General features: G+C 57.4%; 1 protein-coding gene across 1 annotated transcript in view; it reads left to right on the top strand.

Moving 5' to 3' along the window:
- The window catches only part of Ep400 (E1A binding protein p400), an 82,144-nt gene that overhangs the window by 66,037 nt on the left and 1,545 nt on the right, over positions 1-14,562 (top strand). The window contains exons 37-48 of the mRNA XM_047562797.1: positions 46-90; positions 165-318; positions 553-794; positions 885-1,058; positions 2,973-3,109; positions 3,209-3,265; positions 4,703-4,781; positions 4,893-5,141; positions 6,246-6,291; positions 6,360-6,469; positions 14,102-14,310; positions 14,388-14,562. Coding sequence (XP_047418753.1) covers positions 46-90; positions 165-318; positions 553-794; positions 885-1,058; positions 2,973-3,109; positions 3,209-3,265; positions 4,703-4,781; positions 4,893-5,141; positions 6,246-6,291; positions 6,360-6,469; positions 14,102-14,260 — 1,452 coding nt within the window. The 3' untranslated portion in view covers positions 14,261-14,310; positions 14,388-14,562. The remainder of the gene's footprint in view (positions 1-45; positions 91-164; positions 319-552; positions 795-884; positions 1,059-2,972; positions 3,110-3,208; positions 3,266-4,702; positions 4,782-4,892; positions 5,142-6,245; positions 6,292-6,359; positions 6,470-14,101; positions 14,311-14,387) is intronic.

The raw sequence follows: 14,562 nt of genomic DNA on the forward strand, positions 1-14,562 counted from the left end.
GGCTGAGACCTTGGCTGGGCCTTGACGCTTGTTCAATTTTCACAGGAATACGTCTACGAAGACGCTGACGGACAGACGGAGGTCATGCCTGTAAGTCATCGCCCTTGGCCTGTGCCCCAGCCACGGCCGGTGCGGCTGTGTCTCACGGGGGTCTCTCTGCGCAGCTCTGGACCCCGCCCACCCCGCCCCAGGACGACAACGACGTGTACATCGACTCGGTCATGTGCCTCCTGTATGAGGCCACGCCCATCCCAGAGGCCAAGCTGCCCCCGGTGTACGTGAGGAAGGAGCGCAAGCGGCACAAGACCGATCCCTCGGGTGTGTGCCCCATGGCGGTTCCAGGGGCACCCTGCTGGGTCCCAAGTTGCTGTGGTCCTCCTGCCTCTGCCTGGGGGTGTCTGTTACCTCTTGTCCCATGTCCACGTGTCCCCGTTCCCAGTGAGGCAGTTTATCCAGTGGCTGGCCCTCCCGGGCCCGTTGGCCCAGGTGCCCCGAGTGGCCCTCCTGCCCCTCCTGCCCCGGCCTCCCCCACTGAAGCCAGCCTCTGATTAGCTGCAGGCAGGAAGAAGAAGCAGCGGCACGGAGAGGCAGTCGTCCCCCCGCGGTCCCTGTTCGACCGGGCCACACCAGGCATGCTGAAGATGCGGCGTGAGGGCAAGGAGCAGAAGAAGAACCTGCTGCTCAAGCAGCAGACGCCCTTCGCCAAGCCCCTGCCCACCTACGTCAAGTCCTCGGGGGAGCCCGCGCAGGACAGCCCCGAGTGGCTCATCGGCGAGGACTGGGCCCTGCTGCAGGTGCGCGTGGGCCTGGTGTGCAGCCTGGCGGGTCTGGGCACGGGGGCCTGGCGGGCAGCACCCAGCTGCTGACCCACACCTGCCCGCTAGGCCGTGAAGCAGTTACTGGAGCTGCCCCTGAACCTCACGATCCTGTCGCCTGCCCACACGCCCAACTGGGACCTGGTCAGCGACGTCGTCAACTCCTGCAGCCGCATCTACCGCTCTTCTAAGCAGTGCCGCAATCGCTACGAGAACGTCATCATTCCCAGAGAGGAGGGGAAGGTGAGCGGCCACGCAGCCCCCGGGAGGATGCAGCAGGTGCCCCCTGGGCTCCAGTGGGAGCCGCCTCTCAGGACCAGTGAGGAGGTGCCCTCGCTGTGCCCAGCCCACAGCAGCCTGGAGGGTCCACACGGCCTGTCGGTCAGGTGGTGGCTGTGTGGCCACAGGCCTGACCTGCTCTCGCCGGCGTCTGTGCCGCTCCTGTCGGGGAAGCTGCCCGGGGTGCTCAGTTCAGCTTTGACGACATGGCTTCCAGGGGAGCGCGTCCTTGTCACTGGGCTCCCCTGGAAGCGCCTCCTGCTTCCTTGCTCTGTTGGTGCCCATCCGTGGTTTGCAGGCACCTACTTCCTGGGAGCCGAGTGTGAGAGGCGCCTCCCGGCTCTGCTCACGGCTCCTCCTCACCACTCGCCTGCCCGCTGCACAGACGAGAGCTCCCTGCTCGTCAGGCCAGCTTGCGTGGGTGCCCTGCCTCTCCTGGTAGCAGGGAAGAGACCGCCAGGATCTCATCAGCACAGCAGCCAAGTCTGCTGCGGGTGGCATGCCGGGCAGGGGATGGGGAGGGTGTCCGGTGCGGGCCTTCAGGTTGCCCTCGTGGTCACATTTCCTGAGAACCAGGACCTCTGCAGAGGGACGCCCTGGGCTTGCTTGACAGCCACTGCTTCAGATGCTTGGCATTCTTCTTGAGAATGCTGGTCAGAGGGGCAGGTCCTTCCTCTGGCTGCCTGCTGCCCATGTTGCTCCGCGCAAGTTCCTGCCAGAGGTGCCCCTGGCTCTGGCTGCAGATCACAGGTTTTGGAAGCACTGATGCTGACAGCCTCTGTCTTAACCTGGGAGGGTGAAGCCAAATGTCTTCTTGTGTAGCCGATTTGTGAGGCGAAGCCTCGGAGCCAGGTGCACGGCGGTGGGGTGAAGGCACTGCTCCTACCAGGTACAGGGCAGCCCCGGAGGGGCACCTGCCTGGCAGCAACTAGCGGGTGTCTCGCAGGCCCGGACCCCCGTGCTCCAGGGCTGGCTTCTGCTGGGAGGGGCCTGCTGCACTCCCACAGCCCCCGCCAGTGCACACGGCCCTGCAGGGCTGTGATGCCTGAAGCTGTCCTTGGGGTTGGCAGCTCTCGCTGGACCGTCTTTCTGCCTCTGCCCACTCATCTTGCCCCGGGTGTGGAGGGTCTGGCCGTGTCTGCCTGCACATCCACCTGCTTGCCCTGGCTGACACTTGGTTTTGTGGGAGAGGCCTCCCTGCGTGTGGCCATGACTTCTGGGTCTGGTTTTCTTAGCATTCCCTCTGAATTTCAGGGGTTTCTCTGGCAATAGCCTGAGCAGGCGAGCGTGCACCGTAAGCCTTGCTTGTGTCAGGACTGTGTCGCCGCGCCCACGTGGCTGGCCCGTGGTTGTGGGGTTGGTCGTGTGCGGAGGTGCCGAGCAGGAGGGCTTTACCAGGAAAGGACTCTGAGCTCTTCTGGCTCCTCCAGAGCAGCCCTGTGGTCCTGAGCAGATGGCGGCCCGGGCGTCTCCGGAGCAAGTGTGGGACGGCTGAGTGGCTTGACGAGCTGCGGGGCTCGTGGGGGAAGAGTGCATCCTGGATGCTGCCGCCTCACCATCCGCCACAGGCAGAGGAAGGCGGTGGTGGTGGTCAGCGCTGCCCCTAGCGCCCGCGGTCGTTGTTCTGCCCAGGAAAGGCGTCCATCCTGGCTCTACCCTTGTCTGCTGGGGGCCCTGAGCACCTGTGGGCTTTCCTCTCCTCTGCGCAGGGCAAGGCCTGTTGAGGGCTGGTTGCGTATCCACCAGCAGGTGACAGCTGCCTCGCCGTGCTGTGCGTCCTGTGCGTTCTGTGTGTTCCGTGTGCGGAGCTCTGCGTGGCGTCCGGGCACACCTGTGCCGTCAGGCCAGCCTGGATGTGCTCTTTGCGTTTTGTTGCAGAGTAAGAACAACCGCCCCCTCCGCACGAGCCAGATCTACGCCCAGGACGAGAACGCCACGCACACACAGCTGTTCACCAGCCACTTCGACCTGATGAAGACCACAGCTGGCAAGAGGAGCCCGCCAATCAAGCCTCTGTGGGTCCCCCAGCTGGGCAGGCTGCTGCCCAGTTGCCCTGTGTTCTCGGTTCTGCTTTTCCTCTGTGTAGTAATTGTGTCTCCTTTTCTGAACTGCAGGCTTGGCATGAATCCCTTTCAGAAAAACCCCAAGCACGCCTCTGTGCTGGCAGAAAGGTACTTGTGTGCTCGAGTTGGGCTTCTTACTGTGGAACCAGGTCTCGATTCAGCCTTCACTGAACTCCAGTGAGCTAGGGCACCTGCCGTGTGGCATGCTCCAGGACCAGCAGGGGTGGCACGGTGGCCGAGCCGGGGACCTTGTGGGTTCCTGCTTTTGGCCAGGTGTGCCGGGTGCTCCTGCCAAGTGGGGGCATGTGGAGAGCCATGACCTTTGAGGGGGAGCCGTGGTCCCTGCTGACCCAGCAGGGACGTCTGCGGCGCTCCGGATGTGCATGTGGGCTGTGGGTGGCCTCCTCGGCACTGTCACAGTGGCCGTGCTTAACAGCATATCAGGTTGCAGAGGAGAGCTTGTTAACAGCTGGGTGCCGGGGCTGCAAGTAGGCCAGTCGTGGGACCAGGCTCTGGACAGTGGTGTCGGAAGGGAGTCTGCCCTGTGGCTGTTGCCGCCTGCACCCCGTGCAGGTCAGGGGCACTGGACCTGGCCCTGCTTTCTCCTGTGTTCGCTGTGTCTGTTGCATGCTGCTGCAGGGAGTGTTCCCATCCGGTGCACGGCTCTGCAGCAGCTTGCATCCCATCCCACAGCGGCTCTCCCCTCCCGGGCCCCTCGGTGCCCCGCCTCCGTGGTGCTGGGAATCTTAGTCCTTCCCTGGTCAGATCATCCTCAGATGTGCCCTGGATGTTTCTGGTGTCTGATCGTAAGCCCTGCAGATGTGAGGGTCCTAGTTCAGGGCAGAGAACCTCAGATACTCAGGGATTGTGCAGAAACACTTCCCCAGGGGGTGGTGTGGGCCAGGCATAGAGAGGGGGCTGCGGGCAGGATGTCCTGGCCACCAGACCTGCAGGGGAAGGGGCTGCAGGAGGGCTGAGGGGGCTGCCACGGTGCCGTGGCCATGGGCTGAAGTTCGGCAGGTACTGGTGCCTTCAGAGGGGCATGTCTCTGGGGCGTGTCTTGGGCTGGTCTTGGGCGCGTCCAGAGCGTACCTACAGAGCCCATGGGGGTCAGTCCCCCCAGGGGATGCCTGGGGCTACAGACAGCCCTAGTCCACAGGCGCTTGTTCCCAGCTGAGTCTGGCGGAAACACAGGCTTCCCTTTCCAAACCCCAGTGGCAGCAGCCTCACGCTTCAGGGCCCTCGTGAAGCAGGGGGTGGGCGGCTGGAACACACTCCGCAGCTCTGCCACACGGCGATGGGTCTGTCTGATGCCAGGGGTGGTTAGTGAGGGCCAGCAGGTGGGCGGCATCCTGGTGGACCTGGACGGAGGGCAGGAGGGCAGGAGGGAAGGAGGCGGGGCGTCTCCTCACACTGCTCTGAACCTAGAAGCACTGCTGCCTGGGGTTTTCTGCCTGCCTTCTTCAGACCGTTGGCCACGGGAAGCTGTGGCCGTGGCCGTGGCCTGGGGACAGCCGTGTCCCAGCCCTTGCTCTTGCCTTTCAGTGGGATCAACTACGACAAGCCCCTGCCTCCCATTCAGGTCGCGTCTCTCCGCGCAGAGCGGATTGCAAAGGAGAAGAAGGTGAGGTGCCGGCTCCTTGCACCTGCGTGGGGATGCGATGGGGCTAAGCTGTCGCAGGTGGAGGCCTGTGCTGCCCCTCCAGCTGCTCCCCTTCCCGCCCAACCCTTCCAGGCCTTGGCTGATCAGCAGAAGACTCAGCAGCCGGCCGTGTCACAGCCGCCACCCCAGCCGCAGCCCCCGCCACCGCCGCAGCAGCCGCCACCGCCGCCTCCACCCCAGCCACAGCCAGCAGGCAGCCAGCCGCCCGCAGGGCCTCCCACTGTCCAGCCCCAGCCCCAGCCCCAGGCCCAGCCGCAGCCTGTGCAGGCCCCACCGAAGGGGCAGCCCGCCATCACCACCGTGGGCAGCGCGGCCGTGCTGGTGAGCAGCTCCGTGCCCCTGGAGGAGCGGGGAGGGCGGCCCTCCCCAGCAAGGGGGCTCCACCCCCAGGCCCGCAGGCTCCCGCAGCCCAGCGAGTGCTCCAGGGTGGGAGGTGGGTGGGACGTAGCAGGGCCGTGAGGAGCTTGACCCCTTTGCCCCCGTGGACGTGCGGAGCAGGACTGTGCGCTGAGCCACACTGCCGCTGGTCCCGAGGACGTGCCGCCCGGCGTGTGCACACGTCTCCACCCACATGCCTGCTGGACCCTGCAGAGTGGGACCCTGCAGGTTGCTGGAACCGTGCTGTGTGTGGTAGCATGTCACGGACACTGAGGCCTTGCACAGAGTCAGCCCGCAGAGAGCCGGCCTGGCTGGACCAGGGAGCACTCTAGGCCTCAGCCAGGCACAAACACGCTTTCCTGATGGTTTCAGTAGAACCATTTTCTCCGTGAGGTCTGCTTTTCTGTTTTCTCTTTGGCCTCCGTGGTATGTGTGCAGCCCCTTGGTGGGTTGAAGTGACGGTTCACCAGGCACCTGCTGGGTGCAGGGACCTCTCGGGAGTGAGGCAGGCCCCGTCCTCTCCTGCCAGCTCATGTGCTCAGGCGGAGCTGGGAGGACAGCAGATCCAGTGGCTTTATTTTTTGGCACTGGGGGTTGAACCCAGTGGCACTTGACCACAGAGCCACTTTCCCAGCCATTCTTGCCTTTTATTTAGGGACAGTTTGGCTAAGTTGTTTAGGGACTTGCTAAGTTGTTGAGGCTGACCTTGAACTTGCCTTCCTCCTGCCTCAGCCTGAGCTGCTGGGATTGCCCGGATGAGCCAGGAAGCCTGGCTGGGTCCCTTTGAATGTGGGCAGGAGGTGATCACAGTCAAGCAGTGATGGGGGGGTGGGAGGAGCCTGTCCCAGGCGACCTTTGAGCTGAGGCCGGAGCCTCGGGTGTCTGCTGCGAGGGGGTGGGAGGGAGGTCGGCCAAGCAGATGAGTGGGGGTGGGGTGCTGGTGGCTGTGTGGCCTGCTCGGGGTTCCCTCTGATGCTGTGCGCCGGGGCGAGCCCTGGAGGGCGTGTGCCGGGGCGTGCACACTCAGCGTGCCTTCTCTTTCAACAGGCAGGAACCATGAAGACGTCAGTGACTGGGACCAGCATACCAGCCGGTGAGGCGCCGGGAAGGGTGAGGTGGGAGGGCCGCTCGGCTCCTGCCTCACGTGCGTCTCCCTCCCAGGCACCGTGAGTGGCAACGTGATTGTGAACACCATCGCGGGCGTCCCTGCCGCCACCTTCCAGTCCATCAACAAGCGCCTGGCCTCGCCTGTGGCCCCAGGGTCCTTGACTGTGAGTTGGCCCCGGGTCGCGCCATGGGTTTGCCTGGAGGGGACGATCTGCTCTTTCAGACTCCTTGATCACTCAAGGAGTCCCACTCTAGCTCCTGTTCTGCACAGCGAGAAGCTGATGGGCAGGGCAGGCGCCGAGCACGCAGGCGCCCACGGTTTGCCCCTTGTACTCGGAACGAAGACAGGGTCTGGTGTGCGTGTGAGACGCCTTCCCGCAGAAGGCGAGGCGAGGGACGCCTTCCCCCCGCAGAAGGCGAGGGACGCCTTCCCCCCGCAGAAGGCGAGGCGGGGTCGCCTACCCGCAGAAGGCGAGGCGGGGGACGCCTTCCCGCAGAAGGCGGGCGAGCGTCTTCCATTCGTTGACATGACTGCCACGTGCCTGGGGGGTGAAGCGCAGAGGTGAGGCGCGTTCCAGGGTGAGCAGAGGCCGGCGGGGCCCAGCCAAAGGAACGGAGGGGCAGCGGGCCGGGCCCCACCTGACAGGGAAGAAATGCCCTGGCGAGACGTGGAGCCAAGTGCGCTGAGCACACCGCAGAAGACACGTCCAGGCTGGCCACCGTGAAAATGCAACTAGCTGCACGCAGGGACACCTGCCTGCGCTCCCAGCAACTCGGGAGGCTGAGGCAGGAGGATCCAAGTTCCAAGCCAGCCTGGGCAGCTTAGTGAGACCCTGCCTCAAAATAACAAGTGCTGGGGATGTGACTCAGTGGTAGAGCAGCCCTGGGTTCAATGCCAGTACCACAACAGGAAACTGAGATTAAGAAACTTAAATTCACGCCCTGACTTCCCGTCCCGTCACGGACCCAACGGCAGCAACTCCTGGACGAGAAGCCGTGGTGCTCAGAGGGGCCCGGGGTCTGTCCTGTGACAGTGCCGTAATACTGGGCGGTGTGGTGCCGAGGGGTGGGTGGCGGCCAGGACAGACCTCCTGTCTGTATGCAGCACGCTGATCTTGGCGGACTCGCCCGGGGCTTCAGTGGTGCCAGAGCAGCTGGGTAGCCTTGTGAAGGACAGGGAACCTTGGCCCACCATTCATTTGAGTGACAGAAAGTCACTCAAAGTGGATCCCAGCCTGTCATACACCACAGAACTGCAGGCTCGAAGTCAAAACACCACTTCTAAGAAAAGCACCAGAGAATCTCTTTGCTGCCTTGGTTCAAGCAGACTTTTCTTAGGATACAAAAAACTTGTGAACAAAAATTGATAATATGGGTTTTCATCACAGTCGACTTGATTCTTGAAAAGTAGTAAGAAAAATGAAAAGCAAAGCACAGTGGGAAGGACCAGGATGCAGACCGTGAGCTTCAACTTGGTACCACCCTGGCTGAGGCTGGGAGCGGGGCCACCCTGTGATCCCAGCAGCTCGGAGGGCTGAGGCAGGAGAATTGCAGGGTGAAGGCCAGCCTGAACCACTTAGCAGGCCCTCAGCGCCTCAGAATAAGAAGGGCTGGGGCGCGGCTCAGTGTGCAGTGCCCCGGCTTCAATGCCCAAACCACAGACCAAACAGAATAAAACAGCAAGATGGCGTGGTCAGTCCACCAGGAGGTCCCGTGGCAGCCAGTCAGTCTCGAGAAGAAGCTGGATGTTGCTTGTCAGCGGGGAAGGGACATGTGCCCGCAGGTGCCTGGAGCACGGGTACCACACCTGCTTCGGCGGAAGGTGGGATGGGTCGCTGTTTCCTCAGACGGGGAAGTACTGCACGTGGGGCCGAGGTGCAGGAGGTCCTGGGCATCCCTGCTGGGGCCGTGGCAGCGCCCCCCTCCCGCAGTTGGGGCACCACCCCTGGGCTCTTCCTGTCTGGGACTGCACTTGGGGACATGAGAGGAGAGGCAGAGGCTCTCACGAGAGGGACGCGCAGCAGGCTGTGCCTGTTGGTGCCGAGGGGAGGGAGGGTTGACTACGTAGCCCAGGACTTCCATTCTGCTGGGCTGTGTCGCCCACTGCAGGCCTCCACCAGCACCCGAGGCCGTGTGGTGACCAGGGCACTGCTGAGCAAGTCCCGCCCTGAGGCAGTGGCCCGGTGCAGGAGGAGACGTGGGGAGGGTCTCCCAGCATGCAGCTGGGGACACTTCTTTTATTTTTCTTTTTTTTGCCATTGGCTCATTCAGGCTTGGTCATTTCCACAGGTAGCAGAGCTCTTAGGGCTTGTCGTTTCCACAGGTAGCAGAGCTCTTAGGCCTTGTCGTTTCCACAGGTAGCAGAGCTCTTAGGCCTTGGCGTCGGAACCATTCTGTGTGATTTGCCCCCCAATTCCCAGTGACTCTGGGTAGGAAGCCAGAATCATTGCATGTAGGTATTTTGAAAAAGATCTCCGTGTGCATGAAGTTGTTGGTTCCCTACATATTTATTTTGAACAGCTCTTAATGGACAAGTTACTCATTGAGCATCTGTGATCTGAAAATCCAGAATCTGTGATGTTCTGAAGTCTGGAACTTGGAGGTACATTGGGAAATTCCCACTAAAACTTCTGTTTCCTGCACAAGATCATGAGAAGTTCTTTATAGAATCAGCTTGGGCCGTGTGCATCAGGTGTACCTGGGACATCAGTGAATTTCGTGTGTAGGGTTGGGTTCCCTCCCCGAGGTCCCTCATTGTGTGGGGTGCTCCAGCTCCCGGAGCGCCCTGGGCACATTTCCCAGACCAGGTCCTCGCCCGTGTCCCAGTGCTGTGGCGTGCAGACACAGCCCGGGGCCTGGTGTGCTGCAGGGAGGTTGTTGCAGAGGCCGTGTGCTGGCCCCATGAGAGCAGCAGAGGAGCAGCTGTGCTGGGGCCCGGGACCTGGTTCTGCCTGAGACCCGCCTGTGAGGCTCACCTGCGTGGGAGCTGCGGAGGAGGCCATTGACTCAGCTGGGCCTTAGGCAGGCGTGACCAGGAGCAACACCCACCTTCAGGCGGGAAGGACAGTGGCCCTGTGTTGAGCAGAGGGCGTAGCTGGCTCTGGCTGTCAGCTCTGGTGTGGGTTCCCAGCTGACAGTGGTCTTGCTTTACCAGGCGCACACGTGCAGGCAGCATGCGCAGCAGACCTGGACGGAGGGGCCCTTGGTGCCTGACGGAAGCAGCGCAGCTGCCTTCATCTTCACCTTCCCCGACTCTCCACAGGCAGCGGTCCATAAAAATAAGCTCCCAGACTTTTATATAAAAATGATTTTAAAACTCTCAAGGAGAGAAGGCTGTGTCTGCAGATATGTCACCATGAGGCCCACTGCTGTGAACAGTCACAAGACTGTAAGTCAAATAAAACGTTCAAGAAACATAAGTGACGAGAGGAAGACAGGCGCAGTGAGGGCCTGCAGCCCCAGCCCTGGGGCAGTGCGCAGGACCCACCGTGCTGTCTGCTTCAAAGAAACCAGTTAAAAGGAATATGGAGAACTTGCAGAAACGAAAACTGTGCTTCCAGAGTTGGGGGCAGGAGCCCTCACCAGTGGACTTCGCGTCACACGATGGAGGACTGACAAGGTGGACTTGGAGAGAAGCTGGGCGCCATGGAGGGTGGGGAAGGAAGAGAAGTGGTTAGCGCTCCTGGTCCCTGGATATGGAGAGCCCAGTGGTGCTGTTGCAGGGATGGGACGGAACCGCACCACAGCGCCGCAGGGACTGCGCTGCAGGGAGCGTGGGGCCGTCTTCCTGAGCGGGGGACGTAGTCCAACCTGGCGTCCTGTCTTCTGGAAACAACGCTGGAGAAACAGGACAGAAGGAAGGCATTTCCTGACAACATGGAAGGGGATCAACCCCGGGGACCTTCATGGATGGCATTCATGGCAGAAGGAGCCACGTGGCCTGAAGGCCTGGGAGCCACAGCAGGGCAGCGCAGAGGGCGGGTGGCCGTGGGCTCGGGTGGGTGGAAGTTGGCGTCACAGGCAGTGGCGGCCACTGTGGGGATGCGGAAGGGGAAGTCAGTCTGGGCGCAGGGGCCATGTCTGATCCCAGCACCTGGAGGCTGACGCAGGAGGATGGCAATTCAGGGCCAGCCTGGGCAACTCAGCAAGGCCCTGTCTCAGAGCCAACAATGGGAAGGTCTAGATGTGGCTCAGTGGTGGAGTGAGCACCCCTGGGTTCAGTCCCCAGTGCCTCCAACCCAAAAAAGTGAAAGTCATGCTGTGAAAGTTGGCAAATGGGTAAAGGCGTTGAAATGTTCTGAAGTGTCTTGTTCACATATGCTCCTCCCAAACTGAACCAGGAGGACATACACAATTTAAACAGATCAATATCAAGCAATGGAGGAGAAGAAGCCATCAAAAGCCTACCATCCAAGAAAAGCCCAGGACCAGACGGATTCTCAGCCGAGTTCTACAAGACCTTCAAAGAAGAACTCATTCCAATACTTCTCAAGTATTCCAGGAAATAGAAAAGGAGGGAACCCTACCAAACTCATTCTATGAAGCTAATATCACCCTCATACCCAAACCAGACAAAAACACATCAAGGAAAGAAAATTTTAGACCAATATCCTTGATGAACATAGATGCAAAGATCCTTAACAAATATTGGCAAAACGAATCCAAAAACATATTAAGAAGATAGTGCACCATGATCAAGTGGGGTTCATCCCAGGAATGCAAGGATGGTTTAACCTCTGTAAATCAATAAATGTAATCCATCAGGTCAATAGACTTAAGGATAAGAATCATATGATTATCTCAATTGATGCAGAAAAAGCATTCGACAAAATACAACCCCCTTCATGCTCAAAACACTAGAAAAAATAGGGATAGTAGGAACATACCTGAACATTGTAAAGGGTTATGCTAAGCCCATGGCCAATATCATTCTTAATGGAGAAAAATTGAAAGCATTTCTTCTAAAAACAAACAAGACAGGGATGCCCTCTTTAACCACTCCTATTCAACATTGTCCAGGAAATACTAGCCAGAGCAATTAGACAGACTAAAGAAATTAAAGGGATACAAATAGGAAAAGAAGAACTTAAGCTGTCACTATTTGCTGATGACATGATTCTCTATTTAGAGGATCAAAAAAACTCCTCCAGAAAACTTCTAGACCTCATCAATGAATTCAGCAAAATAGTAGGATATAAAATCAACATGCATAAATCTAAAGCATTTTTATTCAAAAGTGATGAAACATCTGAAAGGGAAATGAGGAAAACAACTTTGTTCACAGTAGCCTCAAAACAAAAAAAAACAAAAAAAAAACTTGGGAATCAATCTAACCAAAGAGGTGAAAGATCTCTACAATGAAAACTACAAAACATTGAAGAAAGAAATTTAGGAAGCCTTAGAAGATGGAAAGATCTCCCATGTTCTTAGATAGGCAGAATTAATATTATCAAAATGGCTGTACTTCCAAAGGTGCTATACAGATTTAACGTAATTCCAATTAAAATCCCTATGACATTTCTCATAAAAACAGAAAAAGCAATCATGAAATTCATCTGGAAGAACAAAAGACCCAGAATAGTCAAAGCAATCCTGGGCAGGAAGAGTGATGCAGGAGGTATCACAATACCAGACCTTAAACTCTACTGTAGAGCAATAGTAACAAAAATAGCATGGCATTGGTAACAAAATAGACAGGTAGACCAATGGTGCAGGACAGAAGACATGGGACATACCCACATAAGTACCATAACCTCATACTAGACAAGGGTGTCAAAAACTTACAATGGAGAAAAGAGAGACTGTTCAACAAATGGTGCTGAGAAAACTGGAAATCCATATGCAGTAAAATGAAACTAATCCCCTATCTCTTACCCTATACAAAACTCAACTCAAAATGGATCAAGGATCTAGGAATTAGACCTGAGACCCTTCACCAAATAGAAGAAAAAGTAGGCCTGAATCTCCAGCACATTGGCCTAGGACCATACTTCCTTAACAAGACCCCCATAGCGCAAGAAATAAAAGCAAGAATCAATAAATGGGATAAATTCAAACTAAAAAGCTTTTTCTCAGCACAGGAAACAATCAATAATGTGAAAAGACAGCCTACAGAGTGAGAGAAAATCTTTTCCACGCACACTTCAGACAGAGCACTCATCTCCAAAGTTTATAAAGAACTTAAAAAACTTTACATCCCAAATACAAAGAACCCAATCAATAAATGGGCTAAGGAAATGGGCAGACACTTCACAAAGAAGATATACAGGTGATCAACAAATATATGAAAAAGTGCTCATCATCCCTAGTAATTAGAGAAATGCAAATTAAAACCACCCTAAGATTTCATCTAACTCCAATTAGAGTGGCTTTTATCAAGAACACAAGCAATAATAAGTGTTGGCGAGGATGTGGGTAAAAAGGCACACTCCTCATACATTGCTGGTGGGGTTGCAAATTGGTGCAGCCACTCTGGAAAGCAGTATGGAGATTCCTCAGAAAACTTGGAATGGACCCACCCATTTGCCCAGCTATCCCACTCCTTGATTTATAGCCAAAGGACTTAAAATCAGCATACTACAGTGATGCGGCCACATCAATGTTCATAGCAGCTCAATTCAGAATAGCCAGATTGTGGAACCAACCTAGATATCATATCTTCAGTAGATGAATGGATAAAGAAACTGTGGTATATATACACAATGGAATATTACTCAGCCATAAGAAGAATAAAATTATGGCATTTGCTGGTAGATGGATGAAGTTGGAAAATATCATGCTAAGTGAAATAGGCCAAGTTCAAAACACCAAAGGCTGAATGTTTTCTCTGATAAGTGCATGACACTAAATAATGAGGGGGTTGATGGGAAGAGAGAACGAAGGAACTTTGGATGGTGTAGAGGAAAATGGGGGTGGGATGGGAGGGGGGACAGAAGATAGTAGAACGAAACAGTGTTACCCTGTGTATATTTATGATTTCATGAAGGGTGTGAATCTGCATTGTATACAACCATAGAAATGAAAAGTTGTACCCCATTTGTATACAATGAATCAAAATGTGTCAGTAAAAATAAAAAAGATTTTAATTAAAAAAATAAAATGTCTTGTTCAGGGAAAATTTATGAAACTATGGATTAACTTTAGATTTGGTAAGTATTCAAGATAAATTTTCAGACAAGTTACCAAAAGAATAAAAATACAGTGTATGATTTCCAAACACTGAAGGGGAAACTTGGATGAGAAAAAAATCTAGAAGAAAGTAAGAAAGGACAGTAAAAGAGACACACTGCTGAGTCGACCAGAAAGTGCAGAGCAGCACGCTGGGTTTGAATCCAGATGGACGGAGGCGCGTCGCAGGAGGACGGGGCAGCCCGTGGCCCGAGGATGCTCTGTCTGAGCCTGCCTGGGGCGGTGGTTCTGAGGTGGACGGGAAGGCCGTGGGGCAGCACGTCGTGCGTGTGCCTGGGAAGCCTGGGACTTCTGCCTCGGGGCAGAGCGGGAGTGCCAGGCCGTGCGTGCTGGGGTCAGCGCGGGGACTCACTCAGGATTGTCAGGAACTGGCGTGTTCCGGGGACCCGACAGTCCGAGAGTGAGGTGGGAGGGGCGCTGGGACCTTGCCACCGGAGCCGCGGCTGGCTGTGGGCAGGCGCGGCTCTGCAGCTGGAGGCCCTTCCTGTCTGAGCTTTGTTGGGACCAGACAGCACTTCCGCGTGCGGAGGGCACCGCAGGCGGCGCTGCGGGCCTTGGGCCTGGCGCCAGGTTGGCCTGGGTGGTGAGCGCCTGCCTTACCTTTGCAGACATCCGGAGGCTCCGCCCCCGCCCAGGTGGTCCACACACAGCAGCGCGCCGTGGCTCACCCGCCACTGCCGCCACCGACCTGGTGTCCATGGCAACGACCCAGGGCGTCCGAGCAGTCACCTCTGTCACAGCCTCAGCCGTGTTCACTACCAACCTGACCCCCGGTGCAGACCCCCGACACGCTCTTTGGTGACCCAGGTGTCCCAAGGTAAAGGGGCTGGGTGTGGCCACGCCTGCCCTCCGTCCAGGGGAGGAGGGTTGGAGGCCTAACCCAGCTCTCCACAGCCACAGGCGTCCAGCTTCCTGGGAAAACCATCACCCCTGCACACTTCCAGCTCCTCCGGCAGCAGCAGCAGCAGCAGCCGCAGCCGCAGCCGCCGCCGCCGCCACCGTCCTCCCAGGTGCAGGCCCACAGGTGCAGGCCCAGGCCCAGATCAAGGCTGTGGGCAAGTTGGCACCG

Source organism: Sciurus carolinensis, chromosome 8 (genome assembly GCF_902686445.1).
Source record: "Sciurus carolinensis chromosome 8, mSciCar1.2, whole genome shotgun sequence".
NCBI lineage: Eukaryota > Metazoa > Chordata > Mammalia > Rodentia > Sciuridae > Sciurus > Sciurus carolinensis.